The 21,611-nt window shown below is 41.6% G+C and overlaps 1 protein-coding gene across 9 annotated transcripts in view; it reads left to right on the plus strand.

Moving 5' to 3' along the window:
- The window catches only part of LOC120860696 (oxidation resistance protein 1), a 459,170-nt gene that overhangs the window by 348,176 nt on the left and 89,383 nt on the right, over positions 1–21,611 (plus strand). For 2 of the 9 annotated variants that reach the window (XM_040236451.1, XM_040236453.1), the window contains exon 1: positions 21,088–21,311. The exons of 5 other annotated variants lie outside the window; for them this stretch is intronic. Coding sequence is in view for 2 of the 4 variants with exons in the window: in XM_040236446.1 (XP_040092380.1) it covers positions 21,213–21,411 (199 nt within the window). In the remaining 2 variants the exon portion in view is untranslated. Of the gene's footprint in view, positions 1–21,087; positions 21,412–21,611 lie in introns of those variants that run through there. 2 more of the 9 variants (XM_040236446.1, XM_040236448.1) reach the window with 1 other exon arrangement.

Below are 21,611 nucleotides of genomic sequence, written 5' to 3' on the forward strand. Positions count from 1 at the left end.
GTTTTATATTGTCTGGCTCCTTCCTGTAGACACCCAAGAGTGGTTCTCAGAGACTAACTAATGAACTCTGCCAGCATCCCCAGATGCAGACATTATACTGTTTACAGATGAACAACCGATGCCTGACTGGTTCAGTGGATGCCTTGTGAGTGAGTCAGAGGATGAGTGAGCAAGGTGCTTCCAGAAACCTTCCCATTTGAACCACAGGTAGTTTTCCCAGCATGGCACTGTATTTGGTCTGTTGGCTTGGATTTGATGGAATAACTTAGGTCTAAGGTTTTCCTTTGATGAATATGTATTTGGAGGAATAAATGAATAATGGGACAGTGAAGAGAATCTGGGTGCTGACTCTGAATCAGAGGATGACTGACACTCAGGTGCTACTCCTTACACTTCCTAATTTAGGTTGTGCCCTGAGAGTCTCCCTGTTTATAAAAAGCTGCTTTGTTAGATGTCTGTGGTTTTTTATTTTGACTTAAGGTCTTTTTTTCTCCCTCTTCCTATTCTTCCTGGTAGATGGCCAGTCAGCTAGTCTTTCTTTCTCTGTTCTTTCCATGAAAACAGCCTCTCATGAAATTTTCCGTATTGCTCATTAGCCCTCAAAAACCTGTTAGTTAAACTATGAGCTTTTCTCTTTTTTTATTGAAGTATCACTGACTTACAGTGTTGCGTTGGTTCAGGTATGGAGCAAAGTGATTCAGATATATTTCTATCTACATATTAATATCTACATAGAGATATATTCATATTCTTTTCCATTATTGTTTATTACCAGGTATTGAATATAGTTCCCTGTGATAGGGAACAGTAGGACCTTGTTGTCTATCTATTTTAAATAGAAGAGTTTTTATCTGCCAATCCCAAACTCGTAATTCCACCCCCCACTTTTCCTTTGGTAAGCATAACTTTGTTTTCTATGTCTGTGAGTCTGTTTTTGTTTTGTAAATAAACCCATTCGTGTCATATTCTAGATTCTACACATAAGTGATAACATGGTGTTTGTCTTTCTCTTTCAGGCTTACTTCACTTAGTATCATCATCTCTAGGTCTATCCATGTTGCTGCAAATATACACAATACGTTGTGTATATACCACATCTTCTTTGTCCATTCATCAGTGGGTGTATATTTATGTTTCTTCTATATCTTGGCCATTGTAAATAGTGCTGCTGTGGACATTGGGGGTGCATGTATTTTTGCAATTAAGAGTTTTCACCTTTTATGGATATATGCCCAGGAGTGGGATTGCTGGATCTTATGACAACTCTATTTTTAGTTTTTTGAGGAACCTCCATACTATTTTCCATAGTGGCTGCACCAATTTACATTTCCAGCAACAGTGTAGGAGGGTTCCGTATTCTCACACCCTCACCAGCATTTATTATTTGCGGACTTTTTGATGATGGCCATTCTGATGAGTGTGAGGTAATACCTCATTATAGTTTTGATTTGCCTTTCTCTAACAATTGAGATTTGTCTGCAAACCTCTTTCACTCCTTAATTTGTTTGTTTTGCCCCAGCATAGCACAATATTATCATCTTTTCCTGGAGAATTATAATTAGGACAACTTGTTGTTTTTCCTAAGAGTTTTTCCTACTGTTAAAATTATCATAAAATATAACAATATTTCAAAGGCTCTAAAATACCTTTATTACTAGAGATGAGTTTTATAGGAAGCATGATGCAAAGTTTCATAGCCCCCAAATTAATAAATATACAATTAATAACTATTATATACCCTTTTGCTATTTAAAAAAAAGCATCATATTTAAAAAAAAAAACAAACAAAGAAAAAAGATGGTCAGAGAGTACTGTGCTGCTGTGCTTAGTCACTCAGTTGTGTGTCCAACTCTTTGCAACCCCATAGACTGTAGCTCACCAGGCTTTTCTGTCCATGGGGATTCTTCTAGGCAAGAACACTGGAGTGGGTTGCCATGCCCTCCTCCAGGCACAGAGTACTATTTAAGGATAATTTTCCCCTCAAAAAAGGTAGCATCAAGACCGATATAATGTGTTAAATACTTTATTTAACTCGTTAATTAAGGAAGCAATAAGATGTTACAACCAACTTAAAATAGGATCCAAATAGACATAGAAATGGCTTATTGGAATGCACGTGCAGATGGGGACACACTCTTCCACTGTTGCTGAAGAAAGTCAATTCAAAGTCTCTTGGACAGAACTTGCAAAACAAGAATGTCTTTGTTTGCAGACAAGAATAATTTTGCATAGCTATCAGCTTTTACACTTTACAGAGTTTTAAATCTGCTTCCATAGAATCAAAATCAGATAATCCAGAAGAGTGTACTCTAGACACTGCCCACTGAAGCACAGAATTATTTTCCCTGTAACATACTGTATCCCTATCAGCTTTTACACTTTACAGAGGTGTAAATCTGCTTCCATAGAATCAAAATCAGATAATCCAGAAGAGTGTACTCTAGACACTGCACAGCTTTCGACTGAAGCACGGAATTATTTTCCCCATAACATACTGTATCCCTAAGTGCATTGTGACTTTCAGTGACCCTCAGCTATAATCACAAAGAGGTCCACATTGCTTAGATGTTCACAATTTAGCTTCAGCCTCTTTCCGTTTTCTGTTCTCTGGCCCAATACCCTTAAACCCTACTTTATTCAGCCACAGTTAACTACATTCTACTATTTTTACCAATTCTTCAAGTCCCCGTTGTCACTTCCTCCAAAAAGCGATATTGTACTGTATCTACTTTAACTGGAAATTACCGTACTTCCCCTTGACACTCATCACATTCTTGTGTATTGACAATCTGCTATGACCTATGGTAGTTCTGCAATTTAAGAGTACATCAGGATCCCCTGGAGAGCTAGTTAAAACACAGATTGCTGGGTTCCACCAGTCCTCTGACGGAGCTGAGGTTAAGCCTGAGAATTTTTATTTCTTACAAGATCCTGGATGCTGCTGCTGGTGGTGGTCTGAAGATAAAATTTTGATAACCACCTGCCCAGAGTAACCCTGTAAAAAAAACTGCAGATAAGATTAGTGAGACATTAGATGCAACCTTCTAGGAATTCATGTGCGTGCTAAGTCACTTCAGTCATGTCCAACTCTTTGCGATCCTATGGACTGTAGCCTTCTAGGCTCCTCTATCCATAAAATTATCCAGGGAAGAATACTGGAATGGGTTGCCATTTCCTCCTCCAGGGGATTTTCCTGACCCAGGGATTGAATCCAGCTATATAAGAAGAGGTGGCAAGAATGCACAGAAGAACTGTACAAAAAAGATCTTCACGACCCGGATAATCACGATGGTGTGATCACTCATCTAGAGCCAGACATCCTGGAATGTGAAATCAAGTGGGCCTTAGAAAGCATCACTACGAACAAAGCTAGTGGAGGTGATGGAATTCCAGTGGAGCTATTTCAAATCCTGAAAGATGATGCTGTGAAAGTGCTGCACTCAATATGCCAGCAAATTTGGAAAACTCAGCAGTGGCCACAGGACTGGAAAAGGTCAGTTTTCATTCCAATCCCAAAGAAAGGCAATGCCAAAGAATGCTCAAACTACTGCACAATTGCACTCATCTCACATGCTAGTAAAGTAATCCTCAAAATTCTCCAAGCCAGACTTCAACAGTAATGTGAACCGTGAACTTCCTGATGTTCAAGCTGGTTTTAGAAAAGGCAGAGGAACCAGAGATCAAATTGCCAACATCCGCTGGATCATGGAAAAAGCAAGAGAGTTCCAGAAAAAATTTCTGCTTTATTGACTATGCCAAAGCCTTTGACTGTATGGATCACAATAAACTGGGGGAAATTCTGAGAGAGATGGGAATACCAGACCACCTGACCTGCCTCTTGAGAAATCTGTATGAAGGTCAAGAAGCAGCAGTTAGAACTGGACATGGAAAAACAGACTGGTTCCAAATAGGAAAAGGAGTACATCAAGGCTGTATACTGTCACCCTGCTTATTTAACTTATATGCAGCGTACATCATGAGAAACGTTGGACTGGAAGAAACACAAGCTGGAATCAAGATTGCCGGAAGAAATATGAATAACCTCAGATATGCAGATGACACCACCCTTATGGCAGAAAGTGAAGAGGAACTAAAAAGCCTCTTGATGAAAGTGAAAGAGGAGAGTGAAAAAGTTGGCTTAAAGTTCAACATTCAGAAAATGAAGATCATGGCATCCAGTCCCATCACTTCATGGGAAATAGATGGGGACACAGTGGAAACAGTGTCAGACTTTATTTTTGGGGGGCTCCAAATCACTGCAGATGGTGACTGCAGTCATGAAATTAAAAGATGCTTACTCCTTGGAAGAAAATTTATGACCAACCTAGACAGCATATTCAAAAGCAGAGACATTACTTTGCCGACTAAGGTCCGTCTAGTCAAGGCTATGGTTTTTCCTGTGGTCATGTATGGATGTGAGAGTTGGACTGTGAAGAAGGCTGAGCGCCGAAGAATTGACGCTTTTGAACCGTGGTGTTGGACAAGACTCTTGAGAGTCCCTTGGACTGCAAGGAGATCCAACCAGTCCATTCTGAAGGAGATCAGCCCTGGGATTTCTTTGGAAGGAATGATGCTAAAGCTGAAACTCCAGTACTTTGGCCACCTCATGCGAAGAGTTGACTCATTGGAAAAGACTTTGATGCTGGGAGGGATTGGGGGCAGGAGGAGAAGGGGACGACAGAGGATGAGATGGCTGGATGGCATCACTCACTTGATGGACGTGAGTCTGAGTGAACTCTGGGAGTTGGTGATGGACAGGGAGAGCTGGCATGCTACGATTCATGGGATCGCAAAGAGTCAGACACAACTGAGCGACTGAACTGAACTGAATGAACTGATCTTACATCTACACCATTGGCAGGCGGGTTCTTTACCTCTAGCATCACCTAGGAAACCCTTTAGGAATTCATAATCTAATGTCAAAAGTTGGCTCCCTGACATTCCCTAAAACTACCTTTTTGTAAGACAAGGCTGAGTTTATTGTGGTAGAGAGACTCAACAGAGCCTTTGAAGTGCCTTGTGTTGGGATGAGAGAGAAGACTAGGGGAGTAATAGTTGAGATTTTTGAGATTTTCAAATTTAAAGCAGATCTTTCAGTGTAACAACTTGATTAGGACTGGGTAAGGATCTTAGCATGGTAGTTTAGAATTGATAGAATAAGATGAGGATTTGGGGGCAAAGAATTCAAAGAGTTCTGGTGTATAAACTGTCAGTTGATGCCTTCTATTGAAGAATTGATGTATCTGTTTAGGATATTTATGAAATGAACCAGAAGAGAGTGGAGTAGTAAAGTCAAATTAACATAGACAGTCAACTAATAGTTTCAGAGACAGACACATAAAGTGTGTCCAGAAACACCAAATACATATCTTATAAACATTCAATATTAAATTTTGAGCAGCAGAAAGAATTCGTATTTATTAAGAACCAATTATACTTCATTGTATATATATGTGTGTCTATTTCAGCTAACTGTATATGTGTATCAGACTGTTGTGATAATTATTATTATCTCTAGCTAATGCAGATAATTCTTGTCAAGACCTTAGGATAAGAGAACCTTTGGACAGAACTCTTTATATTTTCCAAAACTCATGGTCTCTTCTTTTCTGGAGAAATAAAGTGAATGTGATGATTTTAAAACATAGTAATCCTCTATTTAGAAATAATAAAAATAAGTATATATATATATATATTTTAAAAGTCTGAATAGCAAGTGATTTTTACTTTGGGAAGTAACTCAAACTCTAACCTTTGGGGGCATAAAGTTGACATCTGTTACCTTGCAAATCAATTTTTAGAAACACTCTAAAGTGAGTGTGTTGAAAGTTACACCTGAAAAAGACAAATCTTTTGAAATTCAAATTCTGGCACAGGGTTCAATGTTTAAGAAATAGTTAAAACTTTGTACCAAATACAGCCTATGTTTGGTCACAGTGCTTGAAAGAATACCCCACATGCTTTTTAAGATTCTAAAATCAAATTAGAATATATGCGTACTATAAAATAAATTGACTTAGATTTTTTCATGACAAGCTCTTAAATGTATGTTCTATGAAATCGCTGAGGAAAATTCATTTCAGTGTTCTTTTGCTGAAGTTTCAAAAAAACACCTGCAGATAGCACACCTTTGTTGTTGTTCAGTCGCTCAGTCGTGTTTGACTCTTTACAACCCCGTGGACTGCAGCATGCCAGACTTCCCTGTCCTTAATCATCTCCCAGAGCTTGCTCAAACTCATGTGCATTGAGTCGGTGATGCCATCCAACCATTTTGTCCTCTGTTGTCCCCTTCTCCTCCTGCTTTAATCTTTCCCAGCATCAGAGTCTTTTCTTTAGAAGTTATCAAATACTTGCCATTCATGCTAATGGTGTTCACAACATACAAATTTGTTTTCTACAGAAGCATCATTCTGTTAGCAACAAACTATTTTGCATGCATCTGTCTTGTCCCTTTGCCATCTGGGGTTTTTTTTTTTTTTATCACACCTTTCTTTCAGTCTCAGATTTCTCTATGCTAACTATCAGTTCAGTTCAGTCACTCAGTCGTGTCCGACTCTTTGCGACCCCATGAATTGCAGCACGCCAGGCCTCCCTGTCCATCACCATCTCCCAGAGTTCACTCAGACTGACCTCCATCGTGCAAAGAGGACTTCAGCGAGTAGGCATCTTAGTTGGGAACACATAGATTTTGAAACAGTAAGTAAAAATGTGGGGCTGAAAAAGACAGCACAGAGATATTGCAGCAAGTGGGTATAGCCTGATCCTGAAGAGGTATCAGGATCCATAGAAACATGCTATCCCTAGGCACAACATACTAAAATGCAAATATAAAAGAATCTTAAATATTATTTTAGCTAGGCAGAGGATGAAATAAGGCTGTCTGAAGACAAACTATAAAAGTTGCCAGAGCCATAATGCAATTATCTTTCCTACCGTCTATTAGATCTGGGTTTTTCCACCTGGGCACTGTTGGCATTTAAAGCTGGATGACTCTTTTTTGTGGGAGCTGTCCTGAACACTGTAAGATCTTAAGCAGCATCCTTAGCCTCAACCTACTTATATGCCAGGAACACGCCCTCCATTTGACACCCAAAAATATCTCCAAACATAGCTAAGTGTTCCCTTGGGGTGGAGTCACCAGATTTAGAGAACACCCAGGTAAATTGGAATTTCTGGTGAACAGCAAATGACATTTGGGTATGATTATGTCCTGTGCAAACTTTGGTATAGAATTTTATTTAAAAAATTATGTGCACTTTATCTGAAATTCAAATTTAACTGGGAGTCCTGTATTTGAAGGCTTCCCTGGTGGCTCAGTGGTGAAGAATCCACCTGCCAATGCAGGACACATGGGTTTGATCCCTGGGTCGGTAAGGTCCTCTAGAGAAGGGAATGGCAACCCAATCCAGTATTCTTGCCTGGGAAATCCCATGAAGAGAGGAGCCTGGTAGGCTACAGTCCATGGGGTCTCAGAAGAGTCAGTCACAACTTAGTGACTAAACAATAACCTGTATTTTATCTAGTAACACTACTGGGAGGCAAAATCGCCCATGAAAGAGCAAACTTTCTTTTACCTCCCTGAGGTTACCAGTAACCTTGTTTACAAAGTGGGACTAATTATCTTTCCTCTCAGGGAGGACTTGAGATCAAAGAAAATAATGTAAGCAAAATCCTTAGTATGATGCCTGGCATAGTAACCAATTGATAAATGTTCATTATTATTACCTGAGGACCCCTCACAAGATGATATCATAATCATGACTGGTTTCTCGACTTAATTTTCACTAACAGGAAATAAAACTGTATACAGAAACAACAGGAGACCAGTGGTGATTCTTAATCTTGGCTACACACTGCAGTCACCTAGGCAGGGTCCCTCCTAAGGTCTGCATCCCACCTCTAAGGGATTTGGATTTCACTGATCTGGAGTGTGCCCTGAGCACTGGGATTTCAGAAGATCCACAGGAGTCCTAAGATGTGTAGCCAAGGCTGAGAACCGCAATTTGAGAGAATAGAGTTGGATAGTTGGTACTCCTTAATAATGAAGAGAGGGAGTAAGCTAGACTTAATTACACCTGTTTCCTGAGTTATAGAAAAGTAAGTTGGGATCAGATTTAGAGAAAAGATGGACATGATTTCACTCATCCATTCATTCAACAGATACAATACTTGAGTGCCTACTATGTGCTGGGCCTTGTTCTAAGCAGTGAAGGGAGTCCCTGTCCTTGTTGAATGCCACTAGGGGACTGAAAGTTTCTCAGTCATGTCTGACTCTTTGCGACCCCCTGGACTCATCAGAAACCCATCAGGCTCCTCTGTCCATGGAATTCTTCAAGCAAGAATAAGAATACTGGAGTATTCTTGCTTGGAGTGGGTTGCCTTTTCCTTCTCCAGGGGATCTCCATGACCCAGGATCAAGCCCTGGTCTCCTGCATTGGCAGCTGGATTCTTTACCATCTGAGCCACCAGGGAAGCCCAACAATAGCAACAGCAAATAGATTTAAATTTTTTTTGGCCACGACATATGGTATGTGGAACTTCCCTGACCAGACAGATAATAAATAAGACATTTTAATCAAATGTCAAAGATTAGAACTAAAGAGAGGAAAGATGGTAGCATTCCAAAAATATCAAAGTCATAACTAATCTTATTGAGAAAGTAAAATGGGGAGAACTCAGTGACTTACCATGTTCTCTCAACTTTGATCCTGAAACAGATGAGTAGGAAGGGTATGTTAACCAAGAAAAAAGGGTGGCATAAAACTGTGAAGAGTGTCAGAAAGGTTAAAACCCAGAGTGAGTTTTCAGAAACACTTAAAGAACCAGCCAACTAGCAGCATTCTATGAAAAGGGAAGTCCTAAAATAAAGGAAAATAAGAAGGAAGTGTGAGGCTCTTTTCTTGAGGAAGATGTACATTGCTGAACTATTAACAGACAAAACAACTGCGCCTATTTTGCTTTGCTTTTCTCAATTAAGAATGAATGTGCCAAAAAAAAAAAAAAAAAGAATGAATGTGCCAGACTTCCCTGGCAGTCCAGTGGTTAAGACTCTGTGCTCTCAATGCAGGGGGCATGGGTTTGATCCGTTTGGGGAACTGGGATCCCACACACAGTGCAGCCCTTGCCCCTGCAAAAAAAGAATGAATGAGCTACACGTCGATTTAATTCTTAGTCTAGACAGGGGAACCTAGAAGGGTAGAGGAAAGTTTTCTTCCTTCCCAACAGAGCACCGATCATATATCAAGCCCGTGTCAAATGTCATGAACTTATACTGTTTTCATTAGACACTAGGTCACCTTTGCTATCCCAGTGTGATGACAGCTGAGGAAACTGTCTCGGCAGTGTTTACTGAGTTCTTTAAGAATATCAATCAGGAATTACTAGAAGCAGAAGTTTGTCTGTCTGGTTTAGCACTTACTTGGTGCCTAGTGAGGGCACCACATCTGTTGAATGATTGAATCGGTTCACAAACCTCTGGGTATTATTACTTGTTTTTTAATGAATGAACTACTAGAAAATACAAAACAAAAACTGTGACATGGAAATTTAGGCAAAAGTAGGTGAGGATATAGTGAAAGACCCCTTACATCCACTTTGCATGACTTGTAACCTCTTTGTCCAGAAAACTGGGTTATGAGGACATTTTGATATGCAGTCATAGAGCCTTTGGTAGTGATGTGCTGAGAATGATAGAGAACTTGTAAAATTACCCTCCCTTTTATAACAAGCAAACCTCAAAACATAGATAGTGGCTTAAATACAAGTTTATTTCTTGTTCAAGTCTGAAACTGATGTTCCTCAGTGGTGGGTGGCTCCTCTCTAAGAGAAGATCCAGGGACCCAGCTTCCTTCTATCTCATGGCCATCTTTAACAAATGGCTTCTCAGGTCTTTGTGTTCATCTGCTTCCAGGCTGTGAAAGGAAAGGACCATGGAGGGTCATCAGTGGGATGCCCTTGTGGGCCAGGCCTGGAAGAAGCAAACATCACTTTTGCAATCCTTCCACTGGCTAGAACTCAGTCACTTGGGCACCGAGATCAAAAGAAAGCTCGGAAGAATAATCAGATTTGTTGACAGATAACCAGTCTCTATCTGGGTAGTAGGAGATCTGCCAGAAAAGTGTAATTAGATGAAGAATTCAGATTTCAAAAGATGGGGCTAAAGTGGAGCTGAAGGATACAGAAACAGCAAAGTTCGTTTGAAGCCCATTGGGAAGGGAAAAACAGTGATCGCTTGGAGTCTGGACCTCATCTTCTAATTAGAAAAGCATTTAACAGTTACATGACATAGCTGACAAATGAAAACCGGGCGATGGCCTCAGGTAGTGTATTCATACTTCAGATAAGTGTGTCCAGTGAGTGGTAATCACAGTCAACTGAAGGCCCTCTCTTGTGTTTGTGCCCTGGGACTTCACCTGCCCAAGTCCCAAATATTTTTGTGAACAACTTAGAGATAAATTTGTAGTTGGCTCAGGGAAAGAGATAATGGAATGATACTTCCGTGAAATAATCAAGAGTAGTTTCAAAATGATCTCAGCAACCTAGAACACAGGTGAGCAGAATTTTTCCGAAAACAGCATGGGAATACATCGGGGGCTTTTGGGTCATAAGGTCTCAGTCACAACTAGTCATCTCTGCTGTTGTAACGTAAAAGCTGTTATGCACAATACATACATGAACTGGTGTGGCTGAGTTCCAGTAAAGCTGCGTTGATAAAAACAGGTATCAGGCTCGATTTGATCCACAAGCCACACTTTGCTGAACCCTGATCCAGAAGGATATAGACTGAACTCTGAAGACAATAAATCTTAATATGTTTACTTAAGGGACAGTAGGTCTAATAGTATGGATCTGAACAGTCAAAATAAAGCTGCTGCTGCTGCTAAGTCGCTTCAGTCGTGTCCGACTCTGTGCGACCCCATAGATGGCAGCCCACCAGGCTCCACCATCCCTGGGATTCTCCAGGCAACAACACTGGAGTGGGCTGCCATTTCCTTCTCCAATGCATGAAAGTGAAAAGTGAAAGTGAAATTGCTCATTAAGTGTCCGACTCTTTGTGACCCCATGGACTGCAGCCTACCAGGCTCCTCCATCCATGGGATTTTCCAGGCAAAGAGTACTGGAGTGGGTTGCCATTCAAGGTATTATTTGTTCTTATTTTATACATAAGAAAGCTGCACCTCAAAAGTAAATAGTTTGACCTAGTTTTCACATTGGAAAACAGTTGATGGGCAATCCTGCCACTTTAACAAATGTTTGGGTGAATTGAGAGTCACAATTAATTGCTCAGGTCAGAGAAGGAGAACTTCATGTGGCAGCACTCACTGTAGGAAAGCCCTGGGTTCTTCTGGCTCTGTTCTTACCCAGGCGTGTGACCTTGAGAGACTTGCTTGACTTCTCTGGGCATTAGCTAACAAATCAATGAAGATAAGAGACGAAACTAGATTAACACCAAGGTCTCTCTCAGGTCTGACAAGGTTGTTATTACTGGATTTGGGGTAGCATTACTAAATTCAGGTAGGGAAAGAGAATTGAGACTTACTCTTTATAGCTCTAAAAGCAATTCTTTTCAAACTTTTTAAAATATAGTTTTACCTAAAACCAATATATAAACATAAAAATGGCATGTTATGATCATACATGGGCTTCCCTGGTGGTTCAGACAGGAAAGACTCTGCCTGCAATGCGGGAGACCTGGGTTCAATCCCTGGGTCAGGAAGATCCCCTGGAGAAGGAAGTGGCAACCCACTCCAATAGTCTAGCCTGGAAAATCCCCATGGAGAGAGGAGCCTGAGGGCTGCAGTCCATGGAGTCGCCAAGAGTCGGACACAACTGAGCAACTAAGCATACACACACAAGATCATGCATATGGTTTACAAGTTCAAATTTATAATATTTTCTGATCATAAAAACATTTATTGAGAGAATTGGGCTGATATGGATGAAACTAAAGTTTTAAATTGGGAGTGATGGATGATTGATGGGTTCTTTTTAGCATGACTACCTCAACATTCAGGCTTCCCAGGTAGCGCTAGTGGTAAAGAACCGGCTTGTCAGTGCAGGAGGCGTAAGATACGTGGGTTCAATCCCTAGGTTGGGAAGAGCCCCTGGAGGAGGGCATGGCAATCCACTCCAGAATTGTTGCCTAGATAATCCCATGGACAGAGGAGCCTGGCGGGCTGCAGTCCATGGGATTGCACAGAGTCAGACGTGACTTGGCACACACATACCTCACCATTCTACTCATTGTGCTTGGTTTGTTTGCTTGCTTTTGGTTGCAAAATGTCAAGAAAGTCCTTATACATATAGATTATTTAAATGGTAAATTAATACATAATCTTGGAACCTGAGAATTTTTGTCAGAATATAAAAATGCCAAGAAAGGCCTGAAAAACAGATACATGAACTTGACAGCGTAAATCAGGTAGTGTTTTGTATATTAACTTGGAAGGTATGATAAAAATCAGTGTAAATTAAGCATTTACAAACCCTTGTATCAGTCAAGTTGGCTAAGCTTATGCTATGGTGCAAAATGAACCCCTGAACTTCAGTGGCTTACTGTAGCAGTGTTTATTTCTTGATTTATTTCTCACTCATATTACATGTCCAATTGAGGTTGAAGTTGTGGGGAGGGACTCAGGCCTGCATAGTTTCTGGATCCAGGTTGTTGGAGATGGTGCCACCATCTCACCACGTGCCAGCTAAAGCAGGTAGTATCCTTGGTTGCCGAGGCAGGGGCAGAGGCATGTGGAGTGTAGAAAATTGAGTCCTTTAAACAGTGGCTGTTTCTTTACACATGTGAGTATAAAACATGTCACTTCTGCTCAGTGGCTCAGTATTTGTCAAAACTAGTCTTGTAGTCCTATTTCAGAAGTAAATGTGTGATTTGCATGAACTAAATGTGCAAAACACTTGAAGAACTATAATATAAGGAGCAGATCTCAAACATGGCTCATAATTAAAAAATGAGGTTCCTGAGACACACCCTACAATCCTGGAATCAGGTTCTCTGGGGTATAGTTGGGATATCTGAATTTTAAAAAATGTTCCACAGCTGATTCTCATTATCAGCAGGATTCTACTGCTGTGAAGAGGAGTTTTGTTTTTTGTTTTTTTTAATTAGAGGAAAGGCAACAGATCTGTAGATTTGAGATTACCCAGCTGCAGTGTTGGAGATGATTAAATAGGGGAGAAACCAAAAGCTGAGAGGTTTCATGTCACACAACATGTAGGGTTTAATGAGCAAACATAAATGCATGCAGTTATGTGTCATGCAATGTGTAGTAGGACCAACTCAGTCTGAGAGTCTTAACAAAGCTATTGTACATTTCTTTGTGTGTTTTAAGAATCTTTTCTCCACCTCTTCCTCCCTTAACTCCCAGAAAGCTAGTAGAGTAGGCACAGAGTGGCTTCTAACCAGTCTTTGTTGACTTCATTCATTAAATGCTTTTTGTGCCTGTGTTGGTTGTAGAGCCTGCTCAGCACCCATAGAAGGCCCAGGGTAGGAAGTAGGGTAGGTGGCCATAGTCTGCTCCTTTTTTGCATTTTTCTAATCCCTTAAAAAAAAATACAAAGCAGAGATAGGAAAATTATTTCTAATATAGTCTAAACTAAAACAACTAATAACGTACAAATATAAGTCTGTAAGAGACTACTGTGAAAAATTTTACATACCAACAAATCAGATAACTTAGGAAAAACAGGTAAATTTCTAGAAAACTTTAACCTAAAACTGAATCATAATGTATTAGAAAATCTTAAGAGATCAATAATGTAAGAGGTTTGGACCCATAATAAAAAACCTCCCCAAAAAGAAAGGTCTAGGACAGATGATTTCACTGGTGAATTCTACCAAACATTTAAAGAAACATTAACATCAGTCCTTCTTGAACTCTTACACAAAATTGAAGAGGATGGAATTCTCTTAAATTCATTTTATGAGGCCAGCATTACCCTAATACTAAAGCCAGATAAGGACTCTACAAGAAAAGAAAACTACAGGACAATACCTCTGATGAATATAGATGCAAAATTTTTTAACAAAATACTAGTAAACAGAATTCAGCAGCACAGTAAAAAGATCATACACCACAATCAAGTGGGACTTATTACTAGAATGGAAAAATGGTTCAACATATGCAGCTCAATAAATCTTATACACTACATCAGTAACAGTGAATAAAACTTATATGATCATCTCAATAGATGAAGAAAAGGCATTTGACAAAACTCAATATCCTTCCATGACAAAAACTCCCAATAAATTGGGTATATACCCCTTAAAATGGAGAAGGCAATGGCAACCCACTCCAGTACTCTTGCCTGGAAAATCTCATGGGCGGAGGAGCCTGGTAGGCTGCAGTCCATGGGGTCTCGAAGAGTCGGACACGACTGAGCGACTTCACTTTCACTTTTCACTTTCATGCATTGGAGAAGGAAATGGCAACCCACTCCAGTGTTCTTGCCTGAAGAATCCCAGGGACGAGGGAGCCTGGTGGGCTGCCGTGCCGTCTGTGGGGTCACACAGAGTCGCACACAACTGAAGCGACTTAGCAGCAGCAGCAGCAGCTGCAGCATACCCCTTAAAATAAGGGGTATATATATGATAGGACACAGCTGAAATCACACTCAGCAATGAAAGGTTGAAAGCTTTTCCTCTAAGATCAGGAAGAAAACAAGGGTGCCTGCTGTCACCACTCTTATTCAACATAGTACTGGCAGTTTCAGCCAGAGTACCGAGGCAAGACAAAGAAATAAAAAGCAGCCAAACTGGAAAGGAAGAAGTAAAGTTACAGATGATATGACATTGTACACAGAAAATCTTAAAACGACTCCAATAAAAGTACTGCTAGAAATAATAAACAGATTTCATAAAGTTGTAGGATACACATTGACAGAGAAAAATCACTTGTATTCATATATACTAAAAATGAACTATTTGAAAAAGAAAGAACATCATCTCATTCACAATAGCATCAGAAACAATAAAATACTTAGGAATAAATTTAGCCAAGGTGGTGAAAGATCTCTACTTTGAAAACTACAAGACACTGACGAAAGAAGTTGAAAAACAGAAAGGTAGCCTATGTTCATGGATTGTAATATTGTTAAAAATGTCTATACTACCCAAAGTGTTCTATATATTCACTGTGATCCCCATCAAAGTTCCAATGGAATTTTTCACAGAAACAGGAGAGGCAGTGCTAAAAGTCATATGGAGCTGCAGAAGACCCCAACCCACCAAAGCACCTGAGAAAGAGGAACAAAACTGATGCACATCACAGCTCCTGATTCCACAGTGATTACCAAGTCACAGTAATCAAAACGGTGGGTACTGATGAACCCATGCAGGGCAGGAACAGAGACGCAGATGGAGAGCACAGACTTGGGGACATAGTGGAGGAGGGAGAGGGCGGGACGAACTGAGAGAGCAGCACTGATACACATACAGTACCATGTGCAGAATAAACAGCCGCGGGGAGCAGCAGTGTAGCGCAGGGAGCTCAGCTCACTGCTCTGTGAGGACCTAGAGGGCTAGGATGGGGGGCCGGGGCCAGGATGATTTAAGAGGGAGGGGATATACGTATACTTACAGCTTCCAAGGTGGCTCAGTGGTAAAGAATACACCTGCTGATGCAGGCGATGCAGGAGACACGGGTTCGATCCCTGAGTCAGGAAGATCCCCTGGAGTAGGAAATGGCAACCTACTCCAGTATTCTTACCTGGAGAATTCCATGGAAAGAGGAATCTGGTGGGCTGTAGTCAGGGGGTCACAAAGAGTTAGAACTGAGTGACTGAGCAAGCACCCAGAGCTGATTCATGTTGTGCAGCAGAAACCAACACAACATTGTAAAGCAGTTATCCTCCAATTAAAAAAAAAAAAAAGTGGAATACTGGCATAGAAACAGACACATATGGTATATTCATATACCAGTGAAACAGAATCAAGAACCCAGAAATAAAAATAAACCATGCATATACCATCAACTAATATTTGACAGGGGAGCCAAGAATAAATGTTGCTAGGGAAACTAGGTAGTCACATGCAAAAGAATGAAATTCTACGTCTGTTGTACAAAATATACAAAAATTAACTTGAAGCAAATTAATTCAGATGTGAGACTTAAAACCATAAAACTTCTAAAAAAAAAAAAAAAAAACAGAGGGAAAATGTTTCTTGACACTGATCTTGGCAGTGAGTTTTTGGATATGACACCAAAAGCACAGGCAACAAAAATGAAAATAACCCAGAGGGACTGCATCACAGAAAAGAAATAATCAACAAAATAGAAAGCCAACCTAAGAAATGGGAGAAAATTATTTGCAGACCACTTATCTGAAAGGGGTTAATATCCAAAATATATATGGAACTTGTAAAACTCAATAGCAAAAAACCAACAGTTGAATTAAAAACTGGGCAGAGGATCTGAATAGACACTTTTCCAAAGAAGACATACAAATGGGCAACAGTTACATGAAACCATCCTCAACGTCACTAGTCAGCTGCTGCTGCGAAGTTGCTTCAGTCTTGTCCGACTCTGTGTGACCCCATAGATGGCAGCCCACCAGGCTCCTCCGTCCCTGGGATTCTCCAGGAAAGAATACTGGAGTGGGTTGCCATTTCCCTCTCCAATCACTAGTCAGGAGGGAAATGCAAATCAAAACCACAATATGATCACTTCACACCTATTAGAATGGCTGTTATCAAAAAGGTAGGAGATAAGAGTTAGCAAGGATGTGGTGAAAAGGGAACCTTCAGGCCCTGTTGGTGTGGATACACTAGTACAGCCACTAGGGAAAATAATATGGAGGTTCCACAAAAAATTAGAAAGAGACCTACCATAGGATCCATCAATCCCCCTACTGGGTATGTATCCGTGGGAAATGAAATCATTATCTCAAAGAGATATCTGCATCCGCATGTTCACTGCAGCCTTATTCACAATAACTAAGACCTGGGTACAACCTAAATATCCATCATTGGATAAATGGATAAAGATGATGAGGTTTAGATGCACCATGAAATATTATTCAGCCATAAAAGTGAAACACCATTTGCAATAACATGGATGGAATTTAAGAGCATTATGCTGACTAAAATGTCAGACAAAGACAGGTCGTGTACTGTATGATCTCACCTGTGGAATCTGAAAAAACTGCACTCATAGAAACAGAGTAGAAGAGTGGTTGCCAGGGTCTGGAAAGTGAAAGTGAAATCGCTCAGTTGTGTCCGACTCTTTGTGACCCGGTGGACTAAATGTAGCCTACCAGTCTGCTTTGTCCATGGGATTCTGCAGGCAAGAATACTGGAGTGGGTTGCCATTTCCTTCTCCAGGGGATCTTCCAGACCCAGGGATCGAATTCGGGTCTCCTGCATTGCAGGCAGATGCTTTAACCTCTGAGCCACAGGGAAGCCAGGGTCTGGAGGATGTGGGAAATGGTGAGATGTTGGTCAAATGGTATATATTTCCAAATTTTTTCTTTTTTACTGCATGGGATTTCTCTAGTTGCAGCGAGCAGGGGCTACTTTCTAGTTGCGGTGCATGGGCTTCTCATTGTGATGGCTTCTCTTGTTGCTGAGCACAGACTCTAGGGTACTCGGGCTTCAGTAGCTGCAGTACGTGGGCTCAGTAGTTGCACTGCCGGGCTCCAGAGCACAGGCTCAATAATTGTGGTGCAGGGGCTTATTTGCTCCAAGGCCTGTTGGATCTTCCCAGATTCAGGGATTGAACCCATTGGCTCCTGCATTGGCAGGCAGGTTTCTTTACCACTCAGCCACCAGGGAAGACCCTACATTTCCAATTTTAAGTTGAATAACTTGTGAGGGATCTAACATATAGCATGGTGACTGTAGTTAACAATATTGTATTATATAGTTTAAGAGAGTTGCTAAGAGAGTAACCCTTAAATGTTCTCTTAGCAACTATACCAAGAAGGTAATTATATAAGTTTATGGAAATGTTAATTAACCCTACTGTGGTAATCATTTTGCAATATTTACTATATATACTCCTATTAAATTATCACATTGTATACCTTAAACTTAGACTATGTTATTTAAAAAAAAAAAATCCAGCAATTCAACTTCAGGTATAGAGAGAAATGAGAATATATGTCCACAAAAAAATTTATACATAGATGTTCATAGCAATATTACTCATAATAACTAAAAAGTGGGAATAATCCAAATGTCCATCAACTTATAAATGGATAAATATCTATTCCTATATTATTTGGCAATAAAAAGAAATGACTTACTAATACATGTTACAACATGAATAAGCCTCAGAAACATTAGGCTAATTGAAAGAAGTCAAACACCAAAGACCAGATATTGTATGATTCAGTTCATGTGAAATGTTTATAAAAGGCAAATCCATTGAGACAGAAAGTGGATTAGTTGTTGTCTATGCCTGTGGTGAAAATGGAGAGTACTACAAAGGATAAGAAGTCTCTTTGGGAGGTAATTTTTGTTATTGTTCAGTCACTAAGTTGTGTCCATGATACAAATGTTCAAAAATTAGATTTGGGATGGTTTAACAACTTCTAAATATACTAACAACCAGTGAAGTGTACACGTTTAACACATGAATTATATGGTTTGTAAAATCATATGCCAGTAAAGTTATTTTAAAAATAAGGCAAAGGGTTGCTGGAGGAGTCAGGCATGGTATATAAGGAAGGCCATTTTTTGTTGTTGTTGTTGTTTTTAAACCTTGAGAGGAATATATGTGGATGATACAGGTATGATAAGGAGGAAGGAGCCAGAGTGGAGAGAGAAAAAATAGTAAAGCACAAAGGAATAATAAGGCTGGCAAGTCATAGACAATAACACACTAAGGTCAAGAATTAATTTGGAGGAGAGGCATGGACAAGAGCAAGGACTTCCTTTCTTCTGAGGCAATATATGGAGATGAGCTTGCTGTAGATTACAAAGAAAAGGGGAAGAAAAGTGACAGTGTTTATATTTCATGGCCTATGATTTTGAGTCATATAGAAGACCAAGTAACATGTTTGAGTAATGAATTTGGTAACTACAGGAGAATAGTGACAGCTCAGACAACAAATGTGAAGAATTAAAAAGGAAAGCTGATGAAATGAATAAATGGATTTTAGAGACATAAGGGCTTGGCTGAGTTTAAATAAAAACTTGTAAAGCACTTAATCATCAAAGTTTTTATCTGGAGCTCCAGGTTTCTATGAAATGGAAGCAGAAAAAAAAAAAAAAAAAAGGTTAACTGCTTGTAAACCAGTGTTTGAACTGGTAGAGTACAGGTTCTTGCTAAGGTTAGAAGTAAAGTGCAGATTTTATCAGGTATAAAAAACTCAGCCACTGTTGTGCATATGATTATCACAAAATAAATAGCAAATGTGAAGATGTAATATATATTTTATAAAAATAAAATAATTTCAGTTTCGTTAATCAGGATTAGAGTTAAGTCATTGAAATTCAATTTTTAAAGCTTACTGAGCCTAATTTTTGGAAGTGGTGCTAAGCTTAGTGCTTCCTTATCAAATGGAAATCTCAGAAAAACTGGGAGCCACTTACTACTCTACCAGATGGGTTCCTAGGAGGTACAGAAAGAAGTCCAGAGCAGTGTTTTCCCAAGCACCACATCTGAACACATGGATGGTTGCTGGATATTCACATGCCTGCATCCTTGCTCAGAAACACTGTGAATTACACTTTGCGGTGTATGCGGTGTAGCTAGACATTCTATACATTTAACCAAGTATAAAAGTGATGCTGCTGTTAGAATGGTGAAGTCTGTTCAACCTGTTAAGCTGAAAATGGTGACAGTAAGAAAAAGACCAGTCAAATATTTGAAAAGGGGGCAGGGGTGGGCGGCCCAGAGGATAATCTTCAATGGTTTTGGCAAAACACTCAAGTTCCTGAAAGATGTTTTCTGGACTCCATTGTTAGGTATGATTAGCTCTCCAACTTTCTAATTTAAACCTTTTCTTCAAATACATTAATAAATTGGTAATTCCAAGAAAGTTTTATTTAATGCATGGGAAAAAATAAGAGCCAAGTCTCCCAAGTGGCTTCAGTCGTGTCCGACTCTGCAACGTTATGGACTGTAGGTAGCCCACCAGACTCCTCTGTCCATGGGATTTTCCAGGCAAGAATACTGGAGTGAGTTGCCCTGCCCTCTTTCAGGGAATCAAACCGCTTCTTTCCTGTCTCCTGCATTGGCAGGCGGGTTCTTTACCACTAGCGCCACCTGGGAAGCCCACTTCGTTAAAGATCCTTCAAACAGACGTAAAAGGAAGAGAATAACCAGCTCTCACAGGAGTCAAAATTGGGTACTAAATGCCCGTCAAATGTCACTGCTCTTTCTCTCCTTAAAGGATAAAGGTGCACATTAAAGCCCTAATTACCTTGCCTTACAGGACCAGTCATGGAATGTCAAACTCTTAACATCAGTTCCTAATGCCACAGAGAACTTCGAACGAGACGATTGATGCTTTATTTTACGAAGATGGTTTCCTTAGGAAGCATCTTAATCTGGGCTGTTTTGTGTTAACTAAAACTAACCTGTCCTTCCTCTCACCCACTCGGCCTCCCTCCCCCAAATTTCAAACTGCAAAAAGTTTCCTTTGCATTCGTGCCCCTCCCCACACACACACACTGAAACTTCTTGACGGAGAGAAACTTTTGGAGGCTACCCTCCCAGGCCCCAAGCTTTGCCTCCCCAGGGCCACACTGACCGCCCTCGGGTCGGGAAACGCCCTCCCCAGCCTTCCCCCAGCGGCCTGAAAGTCCGGTCGGGTCGGCCCGGGGAGGGGCGGGGCAGGGCGGGGCGGGCCGGCTCCATTGGGGCCAGGCCCGGGGGGGGGGTGTGTGGGAAGCGGACAGGCCCCCGCCGGGCCTGCTAAAAGGCCGCCGCTTTTCGCCGCGGCCTCTGTTCCCGGAAGTATGTGTCTACTTTCCAAGCTAAGTTTGGCCCCGAATCGGCGTTAGGAAGCAACGGCAAAAACTTTTCAGAAACTTCCGTCCCGCTCCTGCTCCCCCGCCGCAGGGTTCCCTGATGGTCGCCCCCGGGCCGAGCGGCGGCCGTCCCCTCCCCCCTCCCCGCCTCCCGGGAGGCGTGAGGAGCCGCCGCCGCCGCCCCCGCTGTCGGGTGGGACGCGCGGGCGGGCGCGCACCGAGTGGCCGCCGTCGCAGCAGAAACCGTCGGCCTCCTCCTGGGTTCCTGCCCCCCCGTGGCAGGATGGACTACCTGACCACGTTCACGGGGAAGAGCGGGCGCCTTCTGCGGGGCACAGCCAACCGCCTGTGGGGCTTCGGGGGTGGCGGCGAAGCCCGTCAGGTGCGCTTCGAGGATTACCTGAGGGAGCCCGCCCAGGGGGACCCCGGGTGCGGGTCCCCGCCCCACCGGCCCCCGGCGCCGTCCAGCCCGGAGGGACCCGGTGAGCCCAGCCTTCCTTCGCGTCCCGCGCGGCCGACCCGGGCTGAGGAGCAGGGGGATCGGGGGGACGGCGGCGGGGTGGGCGCCGCGCGAGGGAGCGCGCGCCGGGCCCGCGTGGGCAGGTGGGCCGGGGCGGAGGCCGAGGAGGCCGAGCGCTCGCTCTGCGCTGGGGGCGGAAGACCTCCTCGGGGCTGCGTCGCG

This window comes from Oryx dammah, unplaced genomic scaffold, assembly GCF_014754425.2.
Source record: "Oryx dammah isolate SB20612 unplaced genomic scaffold, SCBI_Odam_1.1 HiC_scaffold_11163, whole genome shotgun sequence".
Lineage (NCBI taxonomy): Eukaryota > Metazoa > Chordata > Mammalia > Artiodactyla > Bovidae > Oryx > Oryx dammah.